Source organism: Protopterus annectens, chromosome 10.part0 (assembly GCF_019279795.1).
Source record: "Protopterus annectens isolate FY-2018-M chromosome 10.part0, PAN1.0, whole genome shotgun sequence".
Taxonomy (NCBI): Eukaryota; Metazoa; Chordata; order Ceratodontiformes; family Protopteridae; genus Protopterus; species Protopterus annectens.
Window position 1 is genome coordinate 1,516,702,422 of NC_056744.1, and position 23,014 is coordinate 1,516,725,435.

General features: G+C 37.0%; 1 protein-coding gene across 1 annotated transcript in view; it reads right to left on the reverse strand.

Moving 5' to 3' along the window:
* Positions 1–3,989: 3,989 nt before the first annotated feature.
* The window catches only part of LOC122814325 (zinc-binding protein A33-like), a 304,838-nt gene continuing 285,813 nt past the window's right edge, over positions 3,990–23,014 (reverse strand). Inside the window, exon 4 of the mRNA XM_044086912.1 lies at positions 3,990–5,030. Within this exon, the coding sequence (XP_043942847.1) occupies positions 4,495–5,030 (536 nt within the window). The 3' untranslated portion in view covers positions 3,990–4,494. The remainder of the gene's footprint in view (positions 5,031–23,014) is intronic.

Here is a 23,014-nt window from a genome sequence, read left to right on the forward strand (position 1 = left end):
ATATGCCTTGTGGGAAGTGAGTATCAGAAAAGGGCTTAAGCAGTTTGCCAGGATATGGTAGCATATCATATTTATAGTAACTAGGTTGTTGAGGAATTCTGGATCACTGTTTCACTGGATAAGTCTAATGTGATGGAGTAGTTAGAAATATGCAATCATGCCAACCTGGAGCAGATGTACCTCAGTCACAGGTCTAATTGAGTTGTAGACATTGTAATCTAGCAGCCAGGGTATTTTTTTCAATGCATTGAAGCTATATATCACTAATGATGCAGATATCAATATTTTATATGGAAAAGAAGGGTTTTAAGAAGGGCACACATTTTAAATTATATTGGTTGGGCTTGGTTAAGTTGGTGGATGTGTTAGACTGACATTGCCTATAAAGCACAATATAGATGATGGAAGTTCTGGCCAATATACAAAAGCCCTGAGGTAAGACAAGCTGACCATCTCTAACAAAGCATTTCCATTTTGGACTGTACCATCTCCTTCCAGACAGAAATGTTTAGCCAATTATTAAAGTGAATTAGTTGTTGTTTGTATTGTGGCATCATTCCAGGTAAAGGTAGGATGCTGCTAATGACTACCTACATACTAGTCTGAGATGCACATTCAGACAGCCATATCTGTACTCATATAATCTAATACTGTGTGCCTTCTTGGGGTGAAGAGATTTGAATGCCCTAGTAATCTGTCATATCTAGTACCACACATACATCTCACTGTCACCTTTTCTTTCCTGAGCCTAATGAATCATGCTGCAGTGTATCTTACAATGTAATCAGCTATGCCTAGGGCAGTGCCATGAGAGACTACAGACACTTTCCTAGGAAAGTGCCATGAGAGAAGCAGGCACTGTCTTAGGATGGTGTCATGAGAGACTGCAGGTACTGTCTTATGACAGTGCGAAGAAAGACTACAAGCAGGATGAGAGACAGCAGGTACTGTCTTAGGACAGTGCATGAAAGACTGCAGACACTTTCCTAGGACAGTGCCACATTAGATTGCAGGTATTTTCCTAGGACGGTGCCACAAGAGACAGCAGGCACTGCCTTAGGACAGTGCCATGACTGACTGCAGGCAGAAGAGGTATTATAGGTTCAGGAGCCACCTTTTGATGCTTAGTAGTGTTTCTGCTGGGTGGGCGGTGTTGGTTGTGGGAATGATGGAGTCTTTTTGAGCCACTGAGGTAAGTATATGTCAGGTTTTTGCAACAGAGGCCTTTAAGGCTTAGGCAGAGATTTTTCCAAGAACCTCATCATAGGTAGGCTTACTTTTGATGAAAGATATGCTTGTGTGAAGAAGGTTAGAGAGCTTGCAGCATGGTGCGTACTGATGATTTGTTTTGAGTAGATGTTGTCCTCCATGTTCAGCAGATATCTACATATCTCACATGTTGAATCAGTGTGAGAAAGAAGTAAGTGGGTGTCTGTAAGTAAGAGGCTATCTATGCATTGTTTCATGGAGCCTAGTGCTAATAAGCTTGAACTGGAAGGAGGAAGGATGGATTGAGATCCTATGATTTGTAGGGCTTAGTAATTGTAAGCCACGGTGGTGCAGCGGTAGCATTGTCGCCTCACAGGAAGAGGTTCTCCTGTTCGATTCTCATCTGGAGCGCCTTCTATGTGGAGTCTGCATGTCCTCCCCATGGTTGAGTGGCGTTCGAAAGACATGCATGAATGGGGGTGTCTTCGTTGAAGGTTGGGCGTCGAGCTGGCACCTCAGCACCATAAAAATCTACTGCCAATCATTAGCGGACTGGAGTTCCACTGTGGCGACCCCTAAAAAAAAAAAAAGCCAAAAGAAGAAGAAGTAATTGTAGGTGCACTGACAATAAGATAGCTGGACTAGAAGTAGCAGTAGGTTTTACAATTTACTGGAGGTGCCTAGTGGAAGGATTTCCATTGTTTGCCAATAAAGCCAAGAGTAGAAGAGGGGGTAGATTTTACCTATCTGGTTGAGAAATTGCATGATAAGTAATATTGCTAAAGCACATGGATCAATGCTAATTATTAACCATATTTTATTTATGCTTTTTTTTTGTAGACTTGCAGGAAGAAGCATTTTGTAGCAGTAGGGTGGAGGAATTAGAAGGACTAACACTACAGCTTTTATCTGTTCCCCAAAAATCAACAGTCATTCCATTTCACTGTTTAGTAAGCAAGCAAATGAGGACTGCCCAATGCCTGTGCTTCTGTTTTGGCCCACAAGACATCCAAACCAGAGTAGCATAGCTCAGAAGTAATGAAAAGAGAAAGGTTTCATATAAATATATATATATATATATATATATATATATATATATATATATATATATATCAAACAGTCACCAAACGAAACCAAAACTGAGATGTCTCAAAACCAACCCGATGGTCGTAATGCAGTCTGTTTAATGTAATCCTGTAGAAGATTCAAAGAAAAGTCTTACTTTAAAACAGATATTCACCGGTTTATTGTAGAATAAAATGTTAGCGCTATCGCAGTCTACACCGCTTCATCAGACATTACAATGTAACAGCGTTCCCTATAACGTATATATAGCAACATTTAAAAACCTATACGTCACATCCTCACTAAATTAAAACATCATTTCCTATCTCAAAGAATGTTAAACAGTTGCAATCAACACTTTTAACATAATTATAACACATTAAAATATGCAGAATATGTAGTTAATACCTCGATGTTAGTATATCCTTCATTGCGGAATATTTATAGTAACCATATTCTGCCCATACAGGTATCATTACGATAAAGCCAATATACAGAAGAAATTCTACTCTACCAGCGAACCTGCAACGAATAAATCAAGGCACTATTTAGACTAAGCAATGAATATCTACTTCATAAATGATGGAAACAATAATAATAATGTAATGACACATATAACCATGTATATAGAAAGCAACCATTCGAAACATTACAGAATGACAACATAGTGATAACAATAATCCAATGAGAGTAATGTGATTAATATAACTTGTTGTTTCACTTAATACTTCTGGCCTTTAGCACTGGTTTTAAGGGTACATGTTCATTTAACCCCCTCCCCCGGTGGGCTCCTAACCGAAGTATCCATTCTACTTCAGACAACTCAGTCAAGTTGACCCTATCACCACCCCTCAGGCTATAATATTGTATGTGTAATACCTGAAACAAAAAATTATGTCCATGGTGAACAAGCATATGTTTAGCTATAGCACTACAGGGATCAGACCTATTGAAGCAGTAGAGATGGTCACGAACACGCTCGCGAAGAGACCTATTGGTCTTGCCCACGTAAAAAACAAAACAAGTTGTACAGTGGGCCACATACACTAAATCCCTGGTACTACAATCTGCACAGCATCTAAGTTCCCATAACTTGCCGTCATTTGGATTCCGAAAAAATCTCGATGAATCAATATTGTTACAATATGCACAATGATTACATTTCTTAGTTCCAAATTCAACACTCGACCTAGTTGTTTTAGTGTCCATACATAGATCAGGAAAACATAGGTGCTGTTTTAGATTCCTCAAATTGTTAAATACATACCTGGGACAATTTCCAACTATTTCTTTGATGTCATTATCTGCCATAAGTATATTCCAATTATTAAATCAGGTAATCATTTTTACCAGATTTTTTTTCTTTGAGATTTGATTACAGTGGGAATTGAGAAATTTGCCCTTGTACACACATGCACAAGCATACACGCATGCATGCACGCACACACACACACACATCTAGTGGACATACTGAAACCACTAAATGAATGCATCTTAAATATATATATAAGCCAACACATACACTAATTACAGTTGAGTGTATATATCAGATAGCAGCTTCTACCCTAAAAAACAATAATATCAAAACAGTAACTTGATACTGAAGATAAAAGATGTGAAAATTTCTTTTCCAGAAGCAATAAAATATACCTTAGAGACCTGATTATATTATAAAGTCAAAAAATCATTAAATTCTTAACAAACTAGGCCTACATCATTCTTTCCTTCCTGCCTCAAACTTTCTTTAACGGACGACACTTTAAAATGTGAAAAATAAATCTCTCCAGCCCAGTGAAAAAAATATCAAACAACAATTTTCTTCTGAAAATTCATTGCTGATGTAGTTTTTCCTCTGTTTATGTGTATCACACCAATATTCTGACATTTGACTATTAAACAACTGTAGTTGTATCCAAGCTCACATCTTTGATTTTTTTTTGGATGTAATGCAGCTATTTCTCACTGAGAGGAATTTAGCAATATTGTTTAACCTCAAGTGGAATTAACAATGATAACATGTATGTAACAAGAACTCACTTTATATCAGGTATTAAACATTCATATATGTAAACTGTTGTTTGAGGAATTTCTGGTACATGTATGTTGTTGTTAAATATAACCTGCAATAAAGTGTTATTTTTAATCTGTATATAGTTGGTGGTATTTATAACACAGACATTTATAAAAGCATCAATTTCCATCTCAGTACTCTACAGTGCATTACAGTTTTAGACGAAACATCTTTAGATCCTCGTCATTAAACCAAGGGCAGAAGTAAGGGTAGATTCTCTCAGTGAAGGTGTCAGAGAAGGTGTAGATGTGGGACATGTTACGAGCATTATAAAATGACACCTGCCCCCCCTCATAGTCCAGGTACACACCAATCCTCTTTGGTTTCGCACTCAGGATAAGGTTCTTCCTTGGTGATTCCAGTGTAAAATACATATTATTCTGCAGCTGCACAGCCCAGTAGCCATTCTCTGGTTTTTGGATGATGAATTTCTTCCTGTTGGCCGACTCTCTTGCAACACCTATATCCCATGCAGTCTTGTTCTCCACCCCCACTTCCCAGTAGTGCCTTCCTGATGTGAATCCCTCTGATCCCAGCACACATTCTTTTTCAAAAAACCTCTCAGAAATGTCAGGGAGGAGTTTGAGTTTCTTCCATTTATCACCTCTTCTTACACGGGTCATGTCCTCAGAGAGAATGAGCATAGGGTGGGCTGTGCTAGGGTCTAGACTTATGTGAGACAAATCTGTGGAAACAAAACAGCTTGTGTCAAATTGTCAGCAACCACCAAATATGATTAACATCCCAAAAGCCACAAAAAAAGTTGACCAGTTACTTTCAACAGAAATGGAACAACAAATTATTTTTCTCTAGCATCTCGGCTTTTCAGCCTTTACAGAGTATAACCTTGTTTTCCTAAAAATCCCTTAAATACAAAATCCTATTCTGTAATTATCTAATTAAGTAATTAATGCATTAAAAAAGAATTATACCTTAATTACAAAAAATATTTCCAATTGCATTCCATGTTACGACCCATAGGGACAGGCATTTCAGAATAAGAAATGATTCCTTTCTCCAAATCTTCCTTTTTATATCCCATACATCAAATAATTAATTATGTATTTGTTCTAAAACTGTAGCTTGCAATCCATATGGATCCCCATTATGATATTTTTGAAAATACATCTATAGAGCTTTCCATTTTGCCCTTTCTAATATCTGTGATATGCTCCTGTACTCTTACTGCAAAATTTATTTTGCTTTCCCCAATATAAAATTTGTTGCATGGACATTTCAAGGCATATATCACCCCCTTACTTGTACACCAATATCTAACTTGAACTTGAAACATTCTTCCATTGATTCTTGAAAAGCTGTTTGCAATAAAACCACAACAAGAACATTTCCCACAAAGAAATATCCCTTTCAAAGCAACCTCACTATTTCTCACAACCATAGGTAAACTAAATTTACCATGTACTAACAAATCCTTAATGCTCCCTCCCCTCATATATGATATTCCAGGTTGACCTTTACTACTAAAATCTAAATTCTTACATTTTTCCAAAATACTCCAAAGATATTTAACTAAACTAACTAGCTTTCAGAAAATAAAGTACATTTTGTAACAAAAATATCAGGTTTTGTAACCCTGTCTCTTTTCTTACCATCCTTTCTCCTTCCCTCACATACCCATTACATCGATTATAATGTTTATGTAATTTTTCTTTACATTCCCATAATAGTTTCTTATCATATCCTCTCCTGTAAAACTTTTGCATAGCTTTTTTGAGTTCTTGTTTAAAATCATCTTCTTTACTACAAAACCTCTTTATTCTTAAAAACCTTCTCATAATGTAGAGGTTTCAAAGTATGTGGGGAATGACAACTTTGTCCATGCAAAACATAATTCCCATCTTCAAATTTTCTATGAATTCTAGTTTTTTATATTACCATTGATTTTACCCTTTATTATAATGTCCAAAAAACTCACTTTCAAATTCTTTGTCAATAAAGAAAGGGAGAAGTTTATAAATGCCATGAACAGTGCATATAAAGTATCTTTAAATGTTTGGTTTATTCTACAATTTAACATTTCATTACAGATTCATAAGTGAATAAAACTCCCTAGTTAACATGCTTCCCTAGCAAAACAGTGCACAGGTCATAAAGCAGAAAAATGTTTTACATCCTGTGATGATAAATTACAACAGTTTAGATGGTTACCATAAAACAAACATTCCAATGCATTTCAGTAAAAGTGTTTATTTATTTATTCCAATGTATTTCCGTAAATGTGTTTATTTATGTAATAAAAATGTAGTGCCACCTTGGAGTTGGTATATTTGATTTTTGGGGGTGTGGGGGTGCAGGGGGGCTTGCCCCCCTGCATAAATGTAGTAAAAATTCTATGGGATGTTATTTCTAGTTGCTTTATAGTTTTCAATGATTTGAGATTCGATGTTATGAGTTTTTGATGATTTGAGCTTTGGAATATATATAAATCCAAAAGTACATAAGGCAGGAGACAGCATGCCAAAACTTGTAGAAAAACAGTGAAAATTTGCAAAATATATTGGCAGGCTTTGCAATGATGGCAAGGGAAAGTACCTGTCTTCCTAGTCTTACGATCACTTTGAACAGGGGTGATCCGTGGTTATTATGAACAGATGTTTTTATTGTGATAAACAGAATATAATATTGGAGGATGACCACACATTCAGTAAACTTCCTCCTATTATAGTTAAAGCTTTTATAGACAAGGTAAAGACTAAGATTATTAACCTACAGAAGGTAGGCTTAATAGATGATTTGAAAGACATTTTATGGATAGAATGTCCAGTGATTCCTGAATTTAAAGCTTTACCAAAAATCCATAAGGACATATCAAACCCACCCCTTAGACCTATAGTTTCAGGTAGGGGATGGGTGACTGAAAATATTTTGATATGGGTAGAATATGCTTTAAAACCTGTTCTTAGTTTGTACCCTAGAATATTGAAAGATACTGCACACTCTATTACAGCTTTATCAACATATTGGGATACAGCATTAGATAAGAATTATTTGTTTGTTACAATGGATGTTAATATTCTCTTCACTGTGATTAATAATCAATATGGCATCTCAGCGATAGAGAATTTACTTGTTAATAAAACACAGTTAGATAATGACAACATTCAGAGGTTATGTAAACTCTTAAACATTGTACTGGAACATAATATATTCCTGTGTCAAGGCAGTTACTATCGGCAGCAGCAGGGTGTAGTCATGGGCACACCCTGTGCCAACTCTTATGCCAATTTAGTATTGGCATATTGGGAAGATGTTACCATTTTTGATGCATTGCATGCATGGACTGACAAATTGGGTTTTTATACCCGTTTTGTGGATGACATCTTCTTCTTATGGGGAGGCACGGATCAGGAGTTATCCTCTTTTGTTGAATATTTGGAGGTGAGCACTGACTTTTTTAGATTTACAGTCAATTACTGTAATTCAGATAGATTTTTTAGATGTACGGTTAACTAAACATGAAGATGGACACATAGCTACATCTTTATACAGGAAAACTTGCTAACGTAATAATTTGCTGACTTACGACAGTATGCACCCACGCCATACATTTGATAATATAGTAAAAGGCCAGGTCTGTAGGATTTTGAGATTGTGTAGTGAGGATATAAGATTTCAAGATGAGGTTGAGAAATTTCAAGTTAACCTCAACCAAAGGGGATACAAGTATAAGAAAGTCCTTGGTGCAAGACAGTAAGAGTAAAAGAAATAGTACAGCCAGACCATGGCTTAATAGGAATTTGAATTAAGTGGACAACATTCCAGCACAAAGAGGTTTTTTTGTGAACAGGAATAAGGCTAGTATGATTTTTACTTATAGTGGAGGTGTGGGTGGCATCTGTAATATATTGAGGTAGCACTGGAAAATACTACACACTGATATGAGGTTAAAAGAGGTAGTAGGTCAAGATCCTAGTTTTATCTTTAGAAGGAACAAAAACTTGAAGGACAATAAACTACTATAGGTGTACACATCTTGTTTCATTTGTGTACTGGTCTGGTATTAAGAATCAGTTTAATACAAACCTTATCATTCAGATCTTTACCTCTGTTGGTTCTCATCCTAATTATCAACTTCATTTCCCTTCTTTCCACTTTGTTTGTAATATCTCCACCTTGTTCATCTGCTTGTACCACTTCCATTATCACAAACTTAAATGTATGTAAATCAGCCTGTTTCAAGACAGTTTTAGTTAGTGCATTTGTGGATTTAGAATTGTTAATATTATATACATGTTCCCTGATTTGGTCATGTAGCTTTCTGTCCATTTTTCCTATGTAAAAACGTAAACATGTCTGACATACAGCTAAATACACTAGATGACAGGTATTACAATCTGCTGTGACCCTAAAATCTAATAGCTTCCCTGTATCAGGATGTATAAAGTTCCCTGTTAAATCTATATATATCCACATCAGTTACACTTTGAGCAGGGAAATGTCCCATATCTCATAGTAGTGGTAAGTGGTCGTTCTAACTTTCTTGGGTAGCATAACAGCCTTCCCAGTGATTTCTTGTTTTTAAAAACAAAATTGGGTTTATGGCCACCTATAGAACTAACTTCAGGGTCGGTAGTGAGTATCTGCCAATGTTTCCTTATTATCTCCTCTACTTGTCTGACATTAATAGAGTATACTAAGGGTACTCATAACTGTTTTGATGCCCTCTGTTCAATCATGTCCCAAGGACCTTCTGAAAAATATGGTTTATCATGTGTAGTTCTTAATTTAGGAACCTTGCTCAAAACAGTATCTATCTCTCAGGTGTTATACCCCCTTTCTTTGAACTGGTTTCTTAAACCGTCTAGTTTCTCCATAAAACCTATTTCATTGGCATTAAGCCTTGAGGCCCTCAGCCCTTGACCTTTAATGATGTTACTAAAAAATATGAGGGGGATGCATGCTCCATCGATGTAAATATGAATATCTATGGCATGTTTTCCTGAATACTCCAGTGTCTATTAAACCACTAGAATTCCTTATAAAGGTGACATCAAGGAAATATATTGCTGATAGGACATATTCATGGTAAACTTTAAGAAAGGTGTCATGGAATTCATATATTCACAAATCCTTAAAAGTCCTTATTCACTACCTTCCCAAATCATAAAAAGGTCATCCACGAATTTACGATAGAGGACTATCCAATGTCTCTGCAGAGGGGGTCAGGATGTGTTCTTCCTCCCATAAAGCTAATACCATGTTGCTGTAGCTATTGGCATTGGACGTGCTCATAGCTGTGCCATCATTCTGAAGATATAAAGCACCATCAAATAAAAACACATTATTTTCTAATTTAATTTCCATAAAGAGACAAAGCAATAAATGAAGCATGGTAAAATGTATAGGAATTTAACTAGGTATGAACATGCTGCGTTGTCATTTTTATGTGATGATACCACCATTGTTATAAGACCAGCAGACAAAGGGGGCTTGGTAGTGATATGGATAGTGATTTTTACATTCAATCCATCAATGTGATGTTAAATGATATTGAAATGTACACCAAGGTGTCCAGGATTGATGTAGATTTGATGGTGAAAAGAATAAATGATTGTTTGCTAGATTGTTTATTAAGTCGTAATATTAGAATGGATTTGTATAATTATTTGGTATGTAATGAACCAGTAATTTCAGTGATACAAGGCCTCCCAAAAATCCACAAAAATCCATGGAAACCACCTTTTAGACCTATTGTCTCAGGCAGAGGTTGGTGCACAGAATTTTTATCAGTTTATGTTGAGAATCACCTAAGACCAATTCTGGATGAAAATATTTATGTATTAAGGGACACAAAGCAGTTCTTAAATGATTTGTATAGGTTTATGGCAGAACATGTTATGACTACTGACTGTATATTTGTAACATTTGATGTGCAATCGCTGTTTACATGCATACTGAATGAAATTGGTATTAACGTGCTAAAAAGCTATTTGGGTAAGCATAGTCAATATGATGCCAAGTGTGTAGAACTGCTTTGTCTCTTTATGGAAATGATATTAGAAAATAATGTGTTTTTATTTGATGGTGCTTTACATTTTCAGAAGGATGGTGTAGGTATGGGCACGTCCAGTGCCAATAGCTACGCCAGCATGGTATTAGCTTTATGGGAGGAGCCATAAAGACGATAAAGTGGACTATTGAGGATAAGAAAGAATTGTTGTATTGTTACTATTATGCAAAAAGCCCAGAATTTCCAGACACAAGATATACAAAATGATTAAGAGAGAAATTAGTGGAAAGAAAAATACTTCCTCAAGAAAAATTGTCAGAAGCTTCAAATGAAAACTTGTGTTAGTTAATACAACAGATTTGTGAAAAACTGTATATAGATCAAAAAACCTTGATTTGTTTGGAAAAAGAAGCATCTGAGTAAGTGCAAAAATATAAACAACAAAACCAAGAGACATTTGAAAAATATAAAAAAGAAATATGGACATGGAAAAGAAAGATTTGATATGGTGTAATATTTATGCAAAGGAGAAAGCCAAATTAATCAATGTAAAGAAGGCAACCCCAAAGATATTTAAAGAGAAATACAGGCAAAGGCATCCAGATATGGAAAATTTCACAATAAAATAAAATAAAATCACAAAGATGGCATGTAGAAAAGAAGATTAGCAAAGTAGAATTAAAAAAAAAATAGAAGTCGAAGTTATGGAGTGCCTGCAAAGTGAAAGATTTGGTGTAGAAGGTCTAATACAGGTTATATCACAGCAGGATGTAGTGTGCCCCCAAAGTAAGGAGAAACAAGAAGATCAGGAAACATCTGAAGAAGAAATATGGACATGAGAAAGAAAAAGAGATTTAATATGGTGAAGTATTTATGCAAAGGAGAAAGCAAAACTAATGCAAAAAGAGTAGCACCAAAGTTATTTGAGAAGTACAGGCAAAGGAATCCAGATATGGAAAACTTTACAATACAACAAATAAGAAGATAAAGAAGAAAAGTAGAATAGAAGATTAGTAATGGAGAAGTTAAAGAAGTAGAAACTGAGGTTATGGAGTACCTGTGAAGTTAAGGATTCAGTGTAGAAAATCTAATTCAGAAAGCACCACAACAGGATAGAGCAATGGATATCCAAATTAAGGGGAAAGCAGTGGAACAGGAAGCAACTGGTCAGGTGCCATGTGAAGATAATTTGGAGCCTTCCACAGGAAACCAATATAAATGTTCACTTGAAGCTAGACAGCAAGGGAAGGAACAGGACACTATGGAAACTCTGATGCAGTTTATGTTGAGGAGTGACAGGCCAGTGAGTTCCCATATGACAGAGTTACAAATGGCACAGGATGAAATTGAAGAGAATGTGCCACAGGAAGTTGCTGTAGAATCTTTTATATAATGTCCACATGAATTACAAAACAAGGGATATGCCCTCAGTTTGGAGGAAAATGAGCTAAGAGAAGAGTTGCTTGATTTAATAGACATGGGTATATTAAGATCAATGAAAGAAATAGACTGCAGAAGGTTAATAAAACCCCAAAAGTCAGAAGTCTGATAAAACAAATGAACACAGTAATTAGGATTGCCTATAGAGATCCATGCAATATAACAGAAGCAAACAGAATATATTACTGTGCTGCTAAATTAATAACTGATAAAGTTCTACCACAAGAGCACAGGGTAGCAAGGGAAAGTAAGGGGAGAAATCAAATACCATCATGGAAATATCGAATAGAAAAAACTATAAAGCAGCTAAGACAAGAAGTGTCACTGTTAGAAGAGTATATAAGATGGAATGTAGAAAAGAAGATTAGTAACGTAGATGTTAAAAAAATAGAAGTCAAAGTTATGGAGTGCCTGCAAAGTGAAGGATTTGGTGTAGAAGGTCTAATATAGGTTATATCACAGCAGGATGTAGTGTGCCCCCAAAGTAAGGAGAAACAAGGAGATCAGGAAACATCTGAAGAAGAAATATGGACATGGGAAAGAAAAAGAGATTTAACATGGTGTAATATTTATGCAAAGAAGAAAGTAAAACTAACCAATACAAAAAGAGTAGCACCAAAGATATTTGAAGAGAAATACAGGCAAAGGAATCCAGACATGGAAAACTTTACAGTACAGAAAATAAGAAGACAAAGAGGAAAAGTAGAAAAGGAGATCAGTAATGGAGAAGTTAAAGAAATAGAAACTGAGGTTATGGAGTACCTGCAAAGTAAAGGATTCTGTGTAGAAAATCTAATTCAGAAAGCACCATAACAGGATAGATTAGTGGCTATCCAAATTAATGGGAAAGCAGTGGAACAGGAAGCAATTGGTCAGGTGCTATATGAAGACAATTTGGAGCCTTCCACAGGAAACCAATATAAATGTTCACTTGAAGCTAGACAGCAAGTGAAGGAACAGAAAACTGTGGAAACTCTGATGCAGTTAATGTTGAGGAGTGATAAGCCAGTGAGTTCCCATATGACAGAGTTACAAATGGCACAGGATGAAATTGAAGAGAATGTGCCACAGGAAGGTGCTTTATAATCTTCTATAGAATGTCCACATGAATTACAAAACAAGGGATATGCCCTCAGTTTGGAAGAAAATGAGCTAAGAGAAGAGTTGCGTGATTTAATAGACATAGATATATTAAGATCAATGAAAAAATATACTGCAGAAGGTTAAGAAACCGGGTCTATATTATATCAGCGAACGGTTAAAAAAGGCGAATGCTGATTGATCAACCTAATTTAACTGAAAGCTTACAATCTCGAACTGTCAGATCAGCGATTTTTTTCCCAGGGAAAAAAATTGCTGATCCAAAACACATACACACAACACAAGCACACCAAACAAACAGAAATCCACACACATACACCTAAAATCTGATACCTAACCCTACACTAAACTATGCACACACCACTAACTACCCACTTACCTTAACCAAACCCTAACCCTAAGGTCCGTCACTATCACACACTCACCTCACCTGCTCCCTAACCCTAACTCACTTAAATCCACCGTAACCCTCATGTCCACTCAATCGCACACACACCTAACCCGAGCCCTAACCCTAACTCACCTAAATCACCCTAACACTCACATCTACACAATCGCACACTTACCTGAATCCGACCGGTAACTTTCCACCATAACACTGAAAATTCCAAAGCAACAGAAACAGACAACCAAATTCTTTCCCTAGGAAAAAATTTGAGTTTCTGCTCCTTCGATATTTTCCACTTTCGAAAAAATAACGTAGATCAATCAGCATTCGCTTTATTAAGCGCTCGCTGATCTAATATAGACCCAACAAACCCCAAAAGTCAGAAGTCTGATAAAACAAATGAACACAGTAATTAGGACTGTCTATAGAGATCCATGCAATATAACAGAAGCAAACAGAATATATTACTATGCTGCTAAATTAATAACTGATAAAGTTCTACCACAAGAACACAGGGTAGCAAGAGAAAGTAAGGGGGGAAATCAAATACCATCATGGAAATATCGAATAGAGAAAACTATAAAGCAGCTAAGACAAGAAGTGTCACTGTTAGAAGAGTATAGGAGAGGCAACAGATCAACAAAAATACTAAGAAAGACAGATGTGATAAAAGCAATGTGCAGTATTAGAACAGACCAGGATCTACCATGCACTATCGCAAATAACAAACTAAAAATTTCAGCACAGGCGGAAAGACTTAAAAGATACCAAGATAAATATAAAGGAAAAGTACAAATTAAGCAATTCATTGATGATCCAAAAAAGTGTTATAGAGAATTGGGAAATAAGATAAAAGGAATTGAAAGACCACCAAGAAAAGAAGAAATGGATACATTTTGGAGAAGTATTTATGAAGATCCTGTGGAACATAAAGATGCTAAATGGATATGAGAAATTAAAGAAAGAATAAGAGGGTTAAAGGTACAAGATAGGAAATGGGATGAAGTAACAGACAGACAGACTGAAATAAAGTTAAGATAAGTCTCTAATTGGAAAATCCCAGGTCCACATGCAGTACCTAATTTTTGGCTGAAAGTATTAACATCTTTGCACGAAGATTTAGCCATGAGTAAGAACTATTTATATGCACATCCCAAACAGACACAAACCTGTTTAACAGCAGGAAAAACAATGCTCCTTCTTAAGAGTGAACCTGCAAGCTACCCTAAAAATTATAGACCAATAACTTGCCTTCTGACAACATACAAACTATACATGGGAATTGATGCCAACAGAGTTTATAGTCATTTAGAAGAAAACTCAATTATGGCAATAGAATAAAAGGGCAAAAAAGAAAGTAATATGAAACAAAGGATCATTTGTTGTTAAATAAAGTCATAGTGGAGAACTGTAAAAAAGGGAAGAATCTAAGAGTGGCATGGATTGACTACAAAAAAGCATTTGATAGCATCCCACATTAATGGATAAAAGAGTGTTTAAAAATGTATAACATACATCCTACACTGATTGACTATATTACAGTGACCATGAAACAGTAGCAGACCACTTTGCAAGCAAGCCATGATAAAGGACAAATTATTGTCCCAGGGATAAAAATCCAAAGGGGGATATTCCTGGGTGACTCTCTATCACCGCTGCTATTCTTCCTTGCCCTTAAACTATTAAGCTGCTTACTTAACAGCTTAGACCATGGCTACAATTTGGGTCCTAGAAAACAACAAAGTGTAAAGACTTCCCATCTTCTCTTTGTTGATAATTTAAAACTGTATAGCTCATCAGATGAGGAAGTGAAAGCACAGCTGCAAGTTGTCAAAACATTTTCAGATGATATAAGAATATCATTTGGTCTTGATAAATGTGCAAAAGCAACCTTTAAAGCAGGAAAACTGCAATGCCAGAAAAAACATCAGTTTGGGCAATAATGTGATATAAAAGAAATTGAGCAAGCGGGAGTGTATAAATACTTTGTAATTGATGAATGATCAACAATAAAACACAAACAAATGTGAATAAAACTTGGTAAGGAATATTTCAGAAGACTTAAATTAATCGTGAAAACAGCATTGCCATCTGGCAACAAAATCCAAGCTATAAACCAATTTGCTCTTCCTTATAGTTTTGGAGTGATTGATTGGCCTCAAAACATGTTGGATAGATTAGATAGGAAAACAAGAAGGATGCTTCATACTCACCAAATGATTTATGGAAATCAGTGCATACCAAGATTATATATTCCCCGTTCTAAAGGAGGGATGGGCCTCCTTGAAATCAATTACATGTATAGATCAGCAATTGTGGGACTGCACACATATCTGCTGACCTCACAAGACCCAAATGTAGATTAAAGTGTTGAAACATGAGGAGAATAAGTCTAAGATGACTTCTCTGCAGAAGCATATTGGCATCAAGCAGGAATGGAAATCAAAACAGAAGTAGATAAAAATCAGGCAGCAACTGAATGTGCCAAGAAACAAAAGAAGGACTATAAGGTGAAGGATCAGATGAGAAGGCAAGAAATGTGGAAAAAGCATAAATATAGTTGCAAGTATAGAAAACTTCTGGAAGAACCTCATATTGATCAGGAATGAATGCAGGAATGGTTGAGGAGAGGAGAATTCAAACCAAGAGATGAAAGGTTAATACTGGCAACCTCTTCCTTCTCCTTATATTATAACTAAATTCCTATGCTTTTTACTACTAGTGACTGATGATACTTTCTCCATATTTATTATTTTTTTTTCTTTCATCACTTGTTGATACTGGTGCAATAATGCTGATTAATTTATCTCCATTTTTACCACTCTGAATTCATCTGACAACCAACTAAATTCTTGCGTTTATGTATATATTCTGTATATGTTTCTGTAATCAAACCAATTAAATTCCTGACTTATGTATATATTCTGTATATATTACTGTAACCACTATGTGTAACCCTGTTTCTACATCTGTACCAATTAATGTTTATTTTTTTTTTCTGCATCTATGGTCTTGTCGGAGCTTTTTTCCCCGGGCCTCCACCAAAAATGGTCACTTTTAGGCCCAGTGGACTTCCCAGTAAACAAATGCAATAAATAAATAAATAAATAAAATAAGATAGTGGGCTACATACACATTGGTTTACAAAGTTCAGTGAACATGTGGGAGAAACAGACAAATGTAGGTTTTGTAAAACTGAATTAGAAACAGTTGCACACCTCGTTGCTGGTTGTGACATACTAATGGCAGAACAACTGTATACTGAAAGGCATAATAATGTGGCAAAATTGTTGCACTGGGGATTGTGCAAACATTATGGTATTGGAGTGTCAGAAAAACACTGGAAACATGAGCCACAAAGCATCATGGAAAATGAAGAAATTTATATCACTTGGGCTCAACCATTACCACCAGTTCAAAAGATAGATGCTAGAAAACCGGATATAGTGGTCCCAAAAAAGAAGACAAGAGTAGCATTGATCAGTGAAATTGCCACACCCAATGACTACAGTGTCATGCGTACAGAGAGACACAAAATAATAAAATATCAGGATCTACAGGCAGAAAAGAGAGCAATGTGGAATAAAGATACTCAGACAGTTCCAATAGTAGAAGGAGCAACAGGTCTTATAAAAAAGAATCTACAATCGTACTTAGATATGTAAAGGGGAAATATATATATATATTTATATGTATATATATAAATATATATATATATATGCATCTATGTTGCTACATCGAAAGTATGTTAAATTGAAACATACTACAGCAAACTCACTTTCGCAAAAATGCATTTTAACGAAAATGCACTTTTGCCAAAAAAAAAAAACAAAAAACAAAAACAAAATGACAAAAACCTACAAAAACAAAGCACAACTCACGTTTATGCAGGGGTGAAAGCCCCCTGCACCCCCATGTGGGGGGGTTGTGCCCCCACACCCCCTTCTTTAATATTCTCACTCCGAGATCACACTACATTCATGAAAAGGGAATATTCCTTTATCTTTGTTGTACTGTGATCTAAGCAACAGTTTGCTTAGTTGTACAATCAGCAGTACATGTTGAAGTATAACTAAATCCACACACAAACTGCGTATTGTCTTTTTTGTTTTTTTTTTTTTGCGAAAGTGCATTTTTGCTAAAATGCACTTTCATCAAAGTGAGTTCACAGTAGTGCATTTCGATTTAATGTACTTTTGATGTAAACACTAGGACCCCTATATATATATATATATATATATATATATATATATATATATATATATATATATATATACACACATACATACACATCTTTTATGTATACATGTTTATATGTATTTTTGGTATATGATTTTATGTGTATGGGACTTTAATATGAATGGTTTATTTTTGTGTTGGTATGGGAATTCTTTGATTTGCATTAATTGATTAATGACTGCAATGCTTTCATTGGTTCAAGGTTTTTTAAAATAGTCTAGTTGATGTCTTAGGAGCTATGTCTGATGAAGCAGTTGGTTAAACTGCAAAACTGCTCACACAATAAACATTTTACTATTTTTATTGGATGTACTTATATGATTTTATTCTGCCTTGGGTTGGTTCACCACATTTTTATTATTTTCACTGTTGTAGTGTGCTTTGTCATACTTTTTGGTGAACCATTTATTGTCCCTGCTGCAAACAGTTCTTGGGTGTTTATTTATTTATTTATATATTGACATTCGATTACCTGGAAATTTCGACTAGGTAGAATCCATTTTCAGCAGAAGTCCAAGGAGAAAAGCTCCACATTATTGCAAAACATTTTAACAACAATAATTTTACAATCTTCAAAAATAAAACAAAACATCTGCAGTTTAAATAATTATAACAAAAACATTGGTTAAGAATTGATACCATGTTATATGACAGTCATTTAATACTTAGAAAACTTTAGACAGTTTGTAGAGAAAGCAAAGGTAAGTTAGTCACATACAAACAAGAATTGCCATATGAAATGAGGGAAACACAGACTTATGGTATATTTAGAGAGAAAGTCAAGGAAAAGAATATGAAAGAAGGAAGTAAGTGAAGAGGGGAGAGCAAAGCATTATAAGGAATGAAAAGGCACTTGTTCACAGTCAGGGATATAGTTTATCCTGTTTTTTTTAACAGGAACTGAGCCAAATTTTAGCTAGGAATTCTTTCAGAGTGGTTTTGAAAGATGGGAGTGAGGGTATTGACCTGATGAATGCTGGTAAGGAGTTCTTGTCCTTAGCAACCTTGTAAGAATACAGGCAATGCACAGCAGATTTGCTAGGTTTGTAGACAGACAAGAGTTGTTGGTCACTGGATTGCAGTGACCAACTGGGGACATAGTTGTATAGAATGTTTTGAGTGCTGGACAAACAGATGGATGATGAATAATTTTATAGGTGGTAAGAAGGTGGGCATATGTTAGTTGATGATGCTGTTCTAACCAATTTAGGCTTTTTAGTGTTATACAGCGGTGTGTTATGAAAGGGGTATTTGCCGCAAATTTAACAAGTTTGCTATAACATCATTCAGGTTTTACTTTTTGTGAAGCCTGGAGGTTTGTAAATACTGTGATTTGTTTTCTTTACCTTATGTTTTACTTGTATTCTGCTTTTAACTGCATATTAAAACATCAAAAGAGACCACAGCTCTGTCTCTTGTGAGTCAGGCAGAAATTTTTCCCTACCCACCTACCCGCTTACTATCGTGTTCTTAAATACCACGGTCTTTCTAGATGCCTACCTCTTATGTTAATTTGACCATATATCTCATTTCCTCTCTGCTTTCACTGGTTTGTGTGAGTAAGCACAAAAATTATCATTTTGTAAAATCACTCCCCTTCAACTATTTAAATGTATTGGCCATCCCACTGCATTCCATAGTACCAGAATACAAAAGTGACCACCCTCTTTCAATCTATCTTGCTGTTTTAAAAATAGTGACTCTCCACTAAAACTTAACTTTTTAGACAGGTAAAACTTAAGTTACCTACTTTCACATCTAACTTATCTAGTGCACACTGCAGTGTTTAGGATAAACCATTTTTTTTTCATCTTACGTTTAAGCATCCCTGTGACTAGCACTTGCTCTAATACCTGCTGGAAAGCACTAGGAAGCCTTAAATTGATACAAGCACTCAACTCTCCTTGTTAATAAGGAGAAATTAACTGTAGGCACTAAACAGCCTATAATTGCAAAGTACCTTGCTAAGGCAAGGGAAAACAGCTCCTGTACTTCACAAATAAAACACCAAACCAGGCATGCCCAAGGGTCAGCTTCCGGTGATTTCTCCTGTTCACCTGGTGAATCTGGGCATACTGGGACAATGCAGCATTTGCCTCATGTACACAGACAACCCGCTCCTCCTACCACCCAATACTACAACCTGTGAGAGATGCACTTACATAGCCAAACTGGAAGCAAAGCTCTCTCCACCCAAGATTGTGTTAGACAGTCAAGAAGAGAAGGTTAACATCTGCACTACATCTCAAGCAACACATAGCCCTTCTAAACCCACACCACCAACACCCACACATAGCAACATTAAATCCACATATGTGGAGGCCCTTAACTGTAACCTGCTCAAGCAACAAGGACATCCAAAGCTGAAATGCAAACAAACATCAATCATAACCAAAGTGTCACATAGCTCACAACACCAGTGTGCCACCCAGCAACAGCCCCTAAGGCAAGACAACATACCTAACACTTTAGTCATAGGTGACGCTATAGTCAGGCACACTGATGTCCCACTCACCAGGCTGAACAAGGAGAAAATTACAGTCAGCTGTGTGTCGGGTGCCAGGATCTGCCACATAATGCATGCACTCAAGTCACTCCACAACAAGTACAAATATGACTCTGTCATTGTCCATGTTGGATTGAATGACTTGAGATGTACCCTCCCTGGACTACATGAAAAGAGACATGGAAGAGCTCTCAGATCATGTGGCCCAGGCAGGTATGACCCTAGCCCTGAGTAGCACCCTGCCTTCGCCCAGAATGATACCACAATATAAGGACAAAATAATTGACTTCAACAATTGGCTCAGCTTCTGGTGTCATTCAAAGGGGATCCAGTATCTGTCTGCCTGGGAAGACATGATCAACAGAACACGATGCTTTGCCATAAATGGTCTGCACCTGTTACCCCCTGGGATTCAGGATACTGGCTAAGGCTCTTGCCACCCCATAGTGCCTTTTTTAGACAAAGTTCAAAGGACAAAACCACCACCATAACAGTACAAGCATGCATATTCTGAAGGTAGCGCTACTCAATGCTAGAAGTCTAAACCTCAAAATGCACTCTCTTGATGCACTCCAAAAAATGAAGAACATCAATATCTGTGCAGTAACTGAGACCTGGTTCAAGGCTCCAGAGAGCACCCCTGCAATACCAGGCTACAACTCTTACCAGACTTTTCGGCCACTAAACTAGGACCGAAACACTAAAGGTGGAGGAGTGTCCATATTCACCAAGGATATTCACACCACCAGGCTAGTTGTCCAACACAATGCATCTGAAATTCTCCAGGTGCAACTAACACTAGGTAAGACTGCAATCCAAATTTTAGCTTGCTACAGATCCCCCACCATGTCCCAAGATTCTCACTACACCTTTCTAAACATACTGGAAAATATTAAGATACAACCAAACACCCTAATACTGGGTGATTTCAACTACTCTGCCATTAACTGGGAAAACTACTCATGTACCAACACCTTTGCCCAATGGTTTTTGGAAGCCGTAAATTCCAATGCCCTGGATCAACTAATTCATAGTCCCACCAGGGGCTCCAATATCCTAGACCTGGTCATTACCAACATGGGAAATCGATGCTCCACACCTTTGGTCACCCCCGCGTTGGTCAGGTCTGACCATAAGCTAATCACCCTTAACATCCACATACCACCCCTACACTCCAGTAAGAAAACCTCCACAAAAAACTTCTCCAAAGCTAACTTCATGCTATTCAAGTCAGAAGTGACAAACTTCATAACACACATGCATACGGGAACTGAAAGTTCGACTGCTGAATCCTGCACTGAGGCACTGTACGAGCACATCCACTCATGCATGAATCGTGCCATCTCAAATAGAACCAAGATGATCTCCACCAAAAACAGGAAGCCAATCTGGTGGTCCTGTGCCATAAACAAACTTTACAACAAAAGGAAGAAACTGTTGCAGAAAAAAGGAAAATCCCAGGATGCAAAAAACTCCCTTACCAGCCTCAGTAAGAAACTGAGATCCCTCATAAAATCCTCCAAAGCTAGTTATGAAAATAAAATTGCCAAAGATTCCAAAGACAACCACAAGGCATTCTATAACTATGTCAAGAATCTAAATGGCTATGCTCAGATCTGCTCTGAGCTACAACAGAATGGCATTAAATATACTGATGCCAAGGATATGGCCACTATTCTGGCAGATCAATTCAGTGCCAACTTCACTCCCCTCTCACCCCCTAGATGGCCCAGCTCAATAATGGAAGATTGCCAAATTCCAGTAATAATGGCCACACAGGTAAAAAACGCACTCTCCAAAGCTAAGAATACAGCATCCATGGGACCAGATGACTCCCAGGCTGTGTATTACATGAACTACAAAATGAACTGGCACCTCACCTAAGTGTCATGTTTAATCATAGCCTCACCTCAGGCTTCATGCAGACTGAGTGGCGCACAGCTACAGTTATCCCACTCTACAAGGGGGTGATCCACCCTGGATCCCGGGAACTACCACCCCATCAGTCTGACAAGCCTGATCTGCAAGGCCATCAAACTTATTATCATGGAACTTATAAACAAAGACATTGGCAACCTTCAAACACTGGACCCCACCCAGTTTGGGTTTGTGAAGGGCCGATCTTGTCTCCTGAACCTGATTAACTTCTTTGAATCAGTCTTCAGAGCCATGAACGAGGGTAAGGCAGTCCACACAGCCTATCTGGACCTTGCCAAGGCCTTTGATACCATCCACCACTCTGGAATCATAAATAGACTTACTAAGCTGGGCATTAATCCCTACGTCACTAGATGGGTTGCTAACTGGCTTACTGACAGAACCCACACTGTATAAGTAGCCAACTCCAAATCCAGCTCCAGACATGTGACAAGTGGAGTACCTCAGTGTTCAGTCTTGGGACCGCTCTTGTTTGGCATCTCCTTCTCTGAAGCTCAACCCAACACTAAGGGACTCTGGCTAACAAAGTTCGCAGATGACTGCAGACAGGGAGCCATTATTGAATCCCCATATGATGTGGATACTCTACAAAAGGACCTTACAGAAACAGATGCTTCATGTCAGAGCCATGGGCTCAATCTCAATGCCAAGAAATATATAGTTATCCTCTTTGGGAAAAACATGTACCCATGAATTATCACATAGGTGGCAGTACACTAAACACCGAAAGTGTGATAAGAGACCTAGGGACACAGGTGGACAGTGGTCTCACCTTCGATAACCACATCGCCACAACAGTCAGGAAATCCTTCTATGTGGCACACCTCATCACTAAGGGCTTTTCATTCAGAAAAAAGGAGGTCATTGTCCCACTGTACTCATCCCTCATTAGACCCATTATAGAATACAATGCCTCATTTGGTATGTACTTCTCAAGACATCTGGAACAACTGGAAAGGCTGCAGAAATACCTCACTAAAAGAATCACAGGCCTAAAGCAGATGGCCTATGCTGACTGCCTTAAAAAACTCCAGCTATACTCTGTCACATATCGTCTACTCAGAGGTGATCTCTGCTTAACATACC